General features: G+C 46.0%; 1 protein-coding gene across 4 annotated transcripts in view; it reads right to left on the bottom strand.

Annotated features, from left to right (window-relative positions):
- IQGAP2 (IQ motif containing GTPase activating protein 2) overlaps positions 1–11,521 on the bottom strand; it is a 131,370-nt gene extending 119,849 nt beyond the window's left edge. For all 4 annotated transcript variants that reach the window (XM_049794660.1, XM_049794664.1, XM_049794663.1 and 1 more), the window contains exon 1: positions 11,415–11,521. In XM_049794660.1, coding sequence (XP_049650617.1) covers positions 11,415–11,460 — 46 coding nt within the window. In that variant the 5' untranslated portion in view covers positions 11,461–11,521. The remainder of the gene's footprint in view (positions 1–11,414) is intronic.
- Between the last annotated feature and the right edge of the window lie 819 nt (positions 11,522–12,340).

The raw sequence follows: 12,340 nt of genomic DNA, 5'->3' as shown, positions 1-12,340 counted from the left end.
TAGATCATGAACAGGACCCCTGCACCCAGAGGCAGAGAGTGAACAGAACCATGGCAGTTCCTACCCTTCCTCCGACATTCCCATCTCCCCTGGAAAGGCAGCTGAGCTGCTTGTGAAACAACTCCCCAAACTGCTGTGCCCTCAGCAACTGTTTCTGCAGCTGAGATGGCCCAGCACACGCAAGAACCACAAAAAAAAGGATGGAGGTGCCGCATCAGGCTCACAGGCTAGGATCTCACCCTAAAACCTCTTGGCCTGGCTGACGGTGCTGGTACACACAGGTGCAGGAAAGGCACACGGAATGGAGATGCACCTTCTTTATTTCTGCTTAATGGGTGAGATGATAATACATTCTTGCAGGAAGAAGGCAAAATCAGTGTATCCATGCAGATAACCAGTTCAGAGGCAGTCCGGTGTCAGCAGTGACCTCAGTTATCACTTGAAGCCTGCTTGGCTGTCTCCACTCCACAGTAGGCAAGCAAGTGCTTGCAGAGTTGTAGGAGTTGGCAGCATTGGCTCCAGGGTAACCTCCTCCCAGTGCTCCCTGCTAGGTCATTTTGGGAGCACACTGCATAGGCAGGCAGACATTGCTTGCAGGGCAATTGCCCACACTGCTTCTGGACAACTCCAGCTCTTGTTTCTCATTTACATACATACCCAGTAATAAGACTTAATTTCTCCTTCGTCATTAGGAATTAGAACCATAGGAGAGAATAAAAGCACAAAAGATTTAAGTGTCTAATCACAGACCTTTGAACAAGGTTTGAAAAGAGCAGGCAAAACCCCACCCTTCCACTCAGTACATTTAGTGCCAAAATATTGAGATTCAAACCTGCTCTGAGTGACAATGACAGATCTACTGTTGTGCATATCACTGCAAAATCATCAGATATGGAGTGAGCCAGATGTTCCTCCTAACTTATCAATAAACCCAGTACTTGCATTTCCAAAACAAGTCACTGACAGCTGCGCTCACAAGATCAGTTTTCATCCAAATCATACACTTACAAGTTTCTAACTATAACTGTATTAGTTCTACTAAATTTACATTTCCTCTAAACTGACAGCAAACTTATCAATCTCATCTTGAAAACTTATTTTTTTCAGGTTACTTGCTTGTGTCTACTCCATAGCCCTCTCCAAAAGGTAAAGTTTGGATTAATGCAGCAAGTGCTGACCACAGGACAGCCTCCTCTCTGCCTTGAATCCATTTCCACTAATGAAAGCACTGCAGTGACAATGCTAAATATGAATTGTGAATAAGATATCATGAGCATACTGAAGGCATTGTGTAAACACCTCAAAACAAGCATTCTGCCCAAAATAGCAATTCCAAGACCATTGGAATAAAGGAAGCATAACTAGCTTCAATCATTGCTGTGGCAACCATAGTACAAGCAACACGCATAAACTTACCATCAGATTAAGCTATGTGTTTGCAAGTTTTGAAGTCTCTACCCAACAAGGAAATTCACATGCTCAAGGGTTGAGCAGTGACTTTTATCATCTTTTGTGTAGCTGCAGTCTGTTTTCTTTGTTGAAGCACTACTTCAAAAAATCAAGACTTTTGCTAGGACTTCTAATGGTTCTTCCTCCAAGCTTTGCCCTGGTTTCCAGCTCACACTCCATTGTCAGCCTCCTTATAATAAGGTGTTTACAGCTGCTACAGGGAGCAGACCAGTCTGAAAAAAATAGCTACTCCATCAGTACTACCTTGCCCAGATGAGTCCCTGCCATTCCTGCTCTATAGGGGAACTACTTCTGTAGAGACCCAGTGTCACAACAAGCCTTGTTCATCAGTAGTTCTGCTTCTCCTGACCTGCACACTAAAGGCTGTCAAGAGTGAGCACAAGTAAATTACTTCTACCTAACTGGTGACAGTTTTCATGCAAGTGGTCAACTTCCAAGAAAGCCCATACTCTACAACTTGAGGAAATTAAATTGAAATAACTTGATCAGATGTAAATTTGCATCTCAGATGTGCCCAAGAAGCTAGTGCAGACCAGTTCTACTATTGCTATAAGAGCTCCAAAGTCTCAGCTGCTCATTTCTTCATCCTTTTGGGGAGTACAGATAGACCTATGTCCTGATTTCAGCTGGGATGGACTTAATTTTCTTTCTAATAGCTGATGTGGTATTGTATTTTGAGTTCAGTATGATAAGGAGATAGTGTTTAGACTAAGTCAAGGATTTTTCAGCTTCTCATGCCCAGCCAGTGACAAGGCTGGGGGGGCACAAGAAGTTGGGAGGGGACACAGCCAGGGCAGCTGACCCAAACTGCCCAAAGGGGTATTCCAGACCATGTGACATCATGCCTAGTATATGAACTGGCGGGAGTGGGGCTGTGGGGATCATGGCTTAGGAACTAACTGGGCACTGGTTGGTAAGTGGCGAGCAATTGCGTTGTGCATCACTTGTTTTGTATATTCAAATCCTTTTATTAGTATTGTCAATTTATTATTGTTGTTATTGTTAGTGTCTACTTTTCTGTTCCATTAAACTGTTCTTATCTCAACCCATGAGTTTTACCTTTTTTTTTTTTTTTTTTTTACCCCTGTTCTCTCCCCCATCCCACTGGGTGCAGGGGAAGCGAGTGAGCGGTTGCATGGTGTTCAGTTACCAGATGGGGTTAAACTACGACAACCTGCCAATGGACAGCATTTGCGGCCTGGACAGAAGCAGCCTACCAGTCAGCACCCTCCTGCCATAGATTTAAGAAAAAGGATACAGATGAATGTTGCAGAAATCCATCTCTATTTTTATCAGAAGCTTCTGTAAACATTTACAGAACTGTTTAATTTTGTTTAAGTGTGGCAAAAAAAAGGGGAAACTACTGAGTGTTATTGCCATGGTTCAGCATTATAGGAAACACCAGCCCTTGTTTTGCCTGTTACTACCCACAATACTAAGAAATTTGATTCATCTTGTTCTAAAATAACTCACATCAGTGAAATCTTCAACAAAACCATGTGGTCTTACTTCTCGTGATCTGTATGAAGATAGAAATTGGAGCAGAAGCGAGGAGTTTGCTTCACATTTGATAAAAGCTGTGTATTTTCTGAAGCATTCTAATACATTTGTTAAACATCATTACCATAGTCAGAGGTGACACAAATTCAAAGCATCAAGCAGTCACATCCAATCCTTGCAGGTAAACTGTCTACCCACCTTCAGCAGTCAGCTGCCATGCAACTTCAAATGCCAAACCAAGGCTGGTTCACCTCCCAGCCCCCACTAAATCACAGTGAAGATATCTGTGCTCTGCTGTGGTCCGAAAAGCAATATTCAAAACAACTTCTGAGCTCAGATGTAGTGAAATCACGTTTACTGTGTGCCTGGTTTTGTAAAAACAGCTGAATATTTTTCCTTGGTAAGAGCTCTGTCCCAGATTCATCTAAACATAATCCTTGCTCTCCTCAGGAATCCTTCATGTTCCTTTTCAGTTAAACCACCACATATCCATGCTGATATTTCAATGCATTATTTATTCTCCTATACTGTATTGAGAACACATGGAATTTAAGACTTGTTTACCATTGAACAGAGGCCAGCCAGCTATCGATTGGGTAAATCAGTTGGGCCTGAAAAACTAAAAATCCCAGAAATAAGCAACATATACTGCAAGTCACATCTCATCCATACAGTTTTGAGGCCCTGCAAGTCAAGAGTAATTTTACCAGCAGAAAAGGGTTGGAAAAGCATCTTGAATCTTCTTCATGTACAAAAAGTATCTTTCTTTCTTGTTCAGGTAGTCTTATCACTGTCAATATTTAGACAGTTCCTTACAGTTTTCTTACCACTACGGCATTGCCTGGTGAACGCTGCCATGCCTTTACTGACACTTACAGATTTATGAAACTATAGCATTAGAGACAGAATTTCCTGAAAAACATTTCTGTAACTCAAAACTCCCTGGGCAGCAGCAGAGCTGAGAGCAGTCCCAGCCCTGGCAGGCAGGCAGGCAGGGCACCATGGTGGGAGCGGCACTGCAGCAGAGGCACCGGGGGAGACCACTGTGACCACTGTGATGCACACTGCTTCTTCCCTTATGCCCCAGTCCACGCTCCCATGCTGCCTGCACATTTTGCTGCTCCACTGCAGACACGCTTTCCACATCTCTAGCAACACAACGAAATCAACTTGACCTGCCGTTCCCTCAGCTGCTTGTGCTCATCCCTGCTCCAGCTACTACATCATGTTGGCAGACCTGTCTGTGGGTTCATGCTGTGAGCCAGGCCGGGGACCTAATCCAGCCAAAAATAATCCCATAGAAGGAGTCAAGGTTGCTTCTTCCACCAGCAGACCTGACTGAAAGCATATGCAAAACCACAGCTTCAGGGTGTGGTTCCAGAGCAATTTAAACACATTTAAATTCTGGCTGCCACAGTCCCACCTGGCCAGAAAGTTCCCCCTGCCTTGGGCCAGCAGGCGCAGCTGTGAGATCCGCAGCCAGCCCCTGCAGAGGCCTGAAGTGGCTGCAAATACAGCAATGCAAATCAGCTCTGCAAAGAGAGATTAGCTTCCTGCCAGATTAGGTCTCCGTGCCATCGTATGAGCGTTGGCAAGAGGTGAAGACCACAGCAGCCTGACGGAACAGCTGAAGGCACCTCTGCCGAGTTCAGGGTGCTGAAACATCACCAGTTGCAACAGTCTGCAGCAAGGAGGTAGCTGGGATCCCAATGTAATTAACACCAGTTAAAAATAGCAACTCCTCTTACGAAAGAAGACAACACTGGATACAGGATCGTGGTTTTGGAAAAGCAAACCTGTGTCCTTGGTCAGTTTTCAAGTTTTTACCCTGTTTCTAATCCCTTCAACCAGACTATTAGAGACAGATATCCCCTGTACTTCTTTGCGATTCCCCAAAACACCTTAGAAACCTCCCTTTAAAAACACAAGTAAAACATTTACTAGCCCATGGTTTGACGTTACAACCCTGTGAAAGAGTGGTTGACTTAATGAAGCCCATTTCTGTAGTGAGTTTGGGCATTTCCCATTCCAACTGTCCCCGGATTAATCTGTGCTGTGCTCCTACAAGCTGTAAGGCTCTAATCCTGCAAATGTAACCAGGATACTGAACAGCTTTACATATCAAGAACAAATGCAGGAGGATACCCTTAATTTTCAGGAATAACAGCCAGTAGAGGATGGATAGCATGCATGACTACATATTTCCCATCAGACTTTGGAGCCTGGTAAGAATCAGTTTAAATACCTTGCTAGATGCCAGAAGAGCATTTACTGCACTTTGAAAGAAGCAGGTCACAGTCCATGGGGGAAGACTGGCAGAGACCACATCCTTCATCACTCATTTTAGCTGAAGATGCATACTGCTTAGCCTGATCCACACAAGCCAAGCAAAGCACCTGGGATGGGGACAGAAGTTTCTGCCCGCTTTGGAGCCTGGCAGGCAGGGCAGGGCAGGCACCACACCTTGAGGCAACAGGTCCTTAGGGCCTGACAGTGGTTTGCCAGCAGTTGTGAGTCAGAGCTCTAAGGTGCTCCTTGAATCCAACTCCTGAAGAATTTATACCTGGCTGACCTCTTAACTTGGGCAATAAGTGATAACAAAGAACTGACATAATTCCTCCAGGTAAGTGTTTCTTGCTAGTGTGTAGTCATTTGAACAGAACGGTAATTTAACACTGAAATCTGCCACCAGCATGGGTTCTTAATGGCTACTTATTTGCTTACACATTTCAAAAGGTATTTAGGAGCCATGCAGAGTTCATATGAACACCACCTGATTGAGTATCTCCCTTGATGGGAGCCAAGGAAGTTGAGCTCCAAACCAAAGCATCCTTTTCTCCCCTCCAAAGACTTCCATGCAAGGACCATGGCTCCAATCCCTCCCTCTCCTGCCACATGGCCCACCCTGACACCCTACCAAGGCCCTTGGCTACCACAGAGCACCCTGCCTGCCCCACCACCCCATCGCCACCACAGACCAGCGTACCCTTGGCGGGTGCCACACCAGCTGGCAAAACAGAACTGGAGCAGTGCCAGGGGCACCAGCACAAACCTGCCCCTGTGCCAGGTTCTCAGCAGCCCCCTTCTCCCCTGCAGCTGTGAAGATAAGGCAGTCTGTGTCCTGCAGACAACCCTCTTCAAAGCCCAACTGGACCCAGGCTGAAGGGGCCGTTATTGTTTTCTGAAGGTGAACGTAAGCACCAAGGTGCAGGAAGAGCTGACCCACTAATGAGCGGTCCCGGGCCCAGCTCCAGTCCCAGCCCATCTCATCAAGGATCGGCAAATGTCATGCCCACAAGCAGGCATTCCTCCCCACTTGCCTCCCCTCCCCAGGATGGGGGGACCTGGCCCCTGCCCTCCCTGATCGTGCTCTCCCCAGGCCGGGGTGGGCACTGCTTCTCCCCCTGTCCAGCACCTGCGCTTTCATTCCACAACATGCAGCAGTTCAAGGATACCCATTCCAAAAAAACCACTGAAACAGCCTGAACAAGTGAAGCAGGTTAATCATTTCCTGCAAGGAGAAGGGCACAGGAGAGCACACTTGCTTATCATCCCACTGAAATATAACCAACCAGTCCTGCCTATCACTGCCAGGCTTTTTTTTTTTTTTTTTTCCACCTTACATGTAAGATTATTCCTAGTAAATCATAGTCAGCTTGAATTAGCAGCAGTATCAAGCAAATCTTGACCTAGAACAACTAAGTAACTGAAACACCACTTAACAGGAGAGCTGCAAATCTGCATACTTCCTATTCCCTGCCTCAAGTATTGGACTTGATCTAGCACACTCGCGTGTGCTATAAATCCCGTTTCCAGCACAATATTAATATTTCCTGTTTCAACAGTGTTCAAGTAGCTTTAAGCATGCTGTAACACAGCTCTGTCCTTTCTTTACCAAGAGACTTCAGGGGAGATGAGCCTGCTTTGTACAAAAAACACACAGAGAACCACTCCTACCAAATGAATTATGTGCACTTGGTTAAACAAAGCAGTTAAACTTTTCAAGTTCTCATTCAGCAGTTTAATTATTAGCAACCTACAAAAGAGTGGAAGAGATAAACATCGTATTTGGTTGCCAAATTACACCCATCAATAAGAAAGGAGAAGAAAAGTGTTCTCATAAGCCACAAGTACTACAAGAAAGTATACACCCAAAAGAATGTATATGCATAGGATACAGTTAAGCTTTTTTTTTTTTTTTCTCGCTTTAAAAACCCCATCTGTTTTCACTTAGAAAAATCCTATGGAACTTTTACCAAAAGGTTTTTTTCCCCTCTTAAATTGAAAAATAGCCATTTGTTTCCCTGCACTTAATAGATACGCAGACAAATACATAGTTTCTGAAGTTAAATGCTTTTTAAAAGCCACTGGTTTGCACGCTTTCACATCCTGCCAAAGAAAGAAGCTAGGTGCAGTTTCATACAGAGGCGTAGGCTGCGTTTCACTTTAGGTTTGCCCTGCCTGTCTCCACAGGCATGGCAGCTCTCCTTCACAAAGCTTCATGCTGTTTATTTGTCTCATCTCCTAACTCCTAGTGCCAAACAGAAGCAGTCCTGGGAGCCAGGACCAGAAGTACAAGCAACGCCCTCATCACTGGATACCAAAGTCAAGTTTCCCCCGTATTGACCCATCTATGCCCAGTGAAGCTGACTTTCCAGGTTCAGCAGGAGAGATGAGGACTTCTTTAGCTGCCTGTCTTCCAACAGATGTGTCTGATGATGCTGAAGCACCTAGTTTCTCTCCCAGTCAGTATACAGGGACCTGGGGTGCATATTAATTCAGCCGCTCTGAGCATTGAAATGCCTGAAATCCTTTGCAAATCCAGACACTCATGGCTTCACTCACTGTAGCTTTACTACATTCCTGGAAGTGTGGTGAAGCCATTCAGACATTTCTTAAAAACTTAAGTGTTTGTTTCTGCACACAGGTTTCAGGGAGAACTAGCTATAAAGGACCTGAGAGTGTTAAGAAAAAAGGCATTCTTAAAGATACACCACTGCCGGATTTGCTATTTTCATATATTCAAAACTTCACCTCTTGGCACATCCAAGATTTATACCTTTTCTCTTCATAATCTTCAACAGCACCAAGCATTTTTGTAGTAAAAATGGCTCATACCCTAAGAGTTGTATTACAAGTCCCAATTCTCTGCAGTTCTGTGAACCTCTGCATTTGATTGTGCTGCGACTGAGAAATAAACCAGGCAATAGCTGTAGCCAGACTGGAAACCAGCTACATAAATTCAGTTGCAGTGTGCCTGTTAACACAGTTTCTGCTGTATAAGCTGCTTCCTTGTACTTTTATGATCTCACTTGAGTTGGCACTGGATATGAATATCTGAAAGACTCAATGGAGCACCAACAGAAATCTCTTCCGCATCTTTTTTAAGCTATCAACAGCATGCAGAGTTGGAGGCACCTTTCAATAAGTGGTCCAGGAAGCCACAAGGCTTTGGCCCTAATAGGCTTAAAGAAGGCTCAGAGACTTTGCTCTGAGCTCCTGTTTCTCCCATGAACCATGTTCATCCTGAACTAGCACCCACCCGGAAAGGGATCCTCTTGCTTGGTTTCATTCAGATATTTCCTGACTTTAATGATTAAAATGATCAGCTCTAAGAATTTTTTCTAGATGAGGATCTTTGAGTTACTACATCAGCAAAACTTGTAATGCAAAGCTAGTTTTCAAGTTAGGGATTTGTCTTCCCAGCTACTCACTTTGTGCTACAAGGTCTTTCGCTAAGGGACACACTTTTTTTCCCCCCAGTGGTATCCATCAGGCTACAAAATGTAGCCAAGATTTGCATATATCTTCCTCTCTAGTTATCAAAGTGAAATGCCACTGATAACCATGCATTCGTTCATATGGTTCCCAATGGAGAATTAGCATAGTAAAATGCTAACCTTCTTCAGAGCAACACACAAACTCTGCCAGGAGCCTGAAGCCAAAGTCAAAAGTCCAAGTAAAGTTAAATGTTTAAAACAGTACTAGGTCACTAAAGCAAGGAGTCTTAGTAATTCAATAGCCTAACTTGGACAATTTATTAACTCTTCTAGGAAATCCAGCATAGATGTGGTGTTCAACATAGGTAACTGCCAAAGTGCAGTTTTAGTTATGCAGAGAACCTACAACACGCAATGGGTTTCATAAGATTTGAAGATATTTCACCAGATAATGCTGGTCTAAGTTTTTAAGTTAGGGAGCCTTTTAAAGATGCTGCTTCTCTCCTCATTCCAAAATGGCAGGCAAATACAGTGTAGATAAAGCATATTTTATTTTCTAGACACAAGCTAAAAACCAAAACATGCACCCACAGTTGTGACACCACTAGAGACAAGGTTATGGTTCATTCTTTGGTGTATGGAGTTCTCTGTGGACTTCTTTGGTGTTTTGGTTTTTTTTTTTAAACATAGGCTTCAGCCTGGCATATTTGAGGAGCCTTTGCCGAGTCCCATAAAAGGAAGGTTGTGTCAAAGCTTCCCGCAGCAAAAAAATACCCATCCTAAAAAAAAAAAAAAGAGGATGCAGTGCAGTACAGCAGCCACAGCCTCTCGCTCAGGGAAGGACAGAATTGCCACTGGAGCCTGAGCAAGTGGGCAGCATCAGTCAGAGGGGAAATGGCATCAGGAAAGCCAAGAAGGATGCTCTCACCCACTCCTGTCCCTGGGACAGAAGACCAAACGCCAAGAGAGTGGCTACAACTCAAAACACGAACTTCTCCCTGGTCATCACAGCAAAAAGCTTTGAAGTATCCTAGCAAAGCATAAATACTAAAAGGACAGACCGTATCTTTAAAACTATATTAAGCATCCCTAACTGGTCATTCTTGCCCCACAATATATAAGGCCTGAGATTCTTAAAATACCCTGAGCAGCTCTGGCAATAAGGTAAGTCAACCTCAGCACCCAGGCAGGAACCAAAGCACAAAGCACAAGCCCTTTACTTTAAGTCAAAGCCTCATCTTTGAGCATATTGGACTTCATGGCAAACTAGCAAGTGCTACGTGTCCAGACTCAGATGTTCTGATACCTGCCAGACCAGATCTGCACAGGAAAGCCCCTGTTGCTTGGAGCCCGATGGGCACACCACATACACTTGAGGAGTTTCTGCATGTCAGGCGAGTGGACCAAGTGCCAACCTGGGGCTGGAGCACCATGCAGTGCACTGCCTGGACACTACCCTACCACAGCAGCAGTGGCACAGCAAGCCGAGGTGACCCGGGGATTGGCTTCACAAGCAAAATATTCACCTTTGCTAACACGCTAGCATGGGCACTTAGGCTGTCCACAGTGACCACTCAAAAAAATGTTATCGGTACTGACAACTGTGAACACACCTTCAAAATCTCTCATCCACCTACTAGGTAGTGCACATGAAAAATGCACCTACAGGCAGGTTCCACAGACCGCCTCAATTGCAGGCATCAATAGAGGAAAATGCTCAGGAGGGCACAGCACACTCCGTGCTGAAGGTCCCACTGCCAAGCACCACCTTTGCTGTCCGCCCTGGGTGGAAGCAAGGTGACCCCTAACATTGTCAAGGGGTTTTGTGCTTCTTTCAAAAAAAGAGGTTTCAGAACCGGTTTTAAACAAAGCTGCTGTGCTAGACCTGGGAAGCTGCTCATCAGACCACAGGATGCCGGTGTTGTGAGCTTTGCAAATAATTTGCATGTTCGCATTTTGCAACGATCAGAGGCATTCCTTACAGGGATGGCACAGCCAAGGGCTTGCACTTCTCTGCCCACAGGAACCGGGAGAAAGCGCAGCCCGGTGCAGGATCCCAGCACGGCACAGGGGCGCTGGGAGCGCCCCTGCAGCAGCAGGGGGGGAAGGTGCTTCAGGGCTTTTCTTAAATACAGGTTTGAGAAGTAAACACACCTCCTCTGAAGAGAGATGCCTGGTACCTGCACTGCTTCTCGCCTCACCCCAGTTATTATTTAAAGCTACAAAGGTCTAAACCCACGTTATTAAAATTAGAAAGCAAAGTTCTGATTTTATAATCCGGAATTCCGAAGTGATAATCGGAAGGTTACAAAGTTACAACCCGAAGCGCTAGTCACAGCTCAAGTTATAAAGCTACAACCCAAAGCGGTACCTGTAACACCAAGTTGTAGAGTTAAAACCCGAAGCTGTAGCTCTAACCTAAAACTCCCAAGTTGCAATGCGGAATTACAGCTATAATCCTTTCAGCAAGTTTCAGAACAAAACACAGCCCCACGAGAACCTGTTCAAAACACCCCGGCCGCAGCTCGCTGCGAGCTAGCCTACAGCAAGCCGGAGCGCTGCGCCCTGCAACAGAGTCTCTCGGGCGGGATTTATTTCCCCTCGAGTCCCTCTTTTAATATTAAACCGAGGAAGCCGGCAAGAGAGGGGGACCAAAAAAAGGAAGAAGAAGGGGGGGGGGGGGGGGGGGAAGCAAGCCTGAAGTGCCCCCCCGACCCCACTCACAGCCGTAGCGGGGCCGCTGCAGGGACGCCAGCTCCTCATGGTGCATCCTGCCGCTGCCGCCGCCGCCGCCGGGAGGACGGCGCTGGCCGCCGCCCGCCCTTCTTATGCTGGGCCCGGGCCCCGCTGATTTGCTGCCGCCCGCGGCCGCCACCGCCCCGCGCGGGGCCGAGGCCACCCGGGGCGGCTCCGCGCGGGGCCGCCGGGCGCCGCCGGCCGGGAGAGGCGCGTGTGCCGCGGGAGAGGCACCGCCGCGAGGAAAAAAAAAAAACAAAAAACAAAACCACAAAAAACAGTCGTCGTCGTCCCCACACACAAAAAGGGAGAAAAACAAAGGGAAAACGAGAAAAGGAAAAAAGGGAGAAGAACGCGGGGGGAACCCCAAGCCAAACAGATCAAAAAGCAGGAAAAGAAAGAAAATCCCCAAACCGAAGAAGCACAGAAAAGCAAAGAAAACCCCACCAAACAGCAAAGCAAAACAAACCCCAAGATTTAAAAAGGCAACCCCCCAAACCAAAAAAAAACACACAACAAAAAAACAGAAAAGAAGTGGAAAAAAAACCCCAACCAAAACAAATAAAACAAACAAACAAAAAAGCAAACACCTCAGGAAAAAAGAGCAATTTGAAAAGGAGAAAAAAAAAAGAGCAATTAAAAAAACCCAATCCCACAATGCGAAAGGCCAAGGCACCCCCCCCCCCCCCCCGCCCTCTCCCCCTCTGGCATTTTGGCAGAGTGGGCTGTGAAGAAGGGTGAAAAAACAAGCCCAGGGCTCCCTCCTGCAACTTTGCTCTTTTGAAGAACTCTCACCCTCCACAAGCAGTATTTTTACTGCACTGGGAAGCCACCACCGTAATCTGCATGGCATCTTGGGAGTGGGGTGCGCCCGCAAAGGCCTGTCTCGTGATGGTGCCACTTTCTGAGGGGTT

The sequence above is a fragment of the Accipiter gentilis genome, chromosome Z (assembly GCF_929443795.1).
Source record: "Accipiter gentilis chromosome Z, bAccGen1.1, whole genome shotgun sequence".
Lineage (NCBI taxonomy): Eukaryota > Metazoa > Chordata > Aves > Accipitriformes > Accipitridae > Astur > Astur gentilis.
This window is presented reverse-complemented; position numbering and strand designations above follow the sequence as displayed.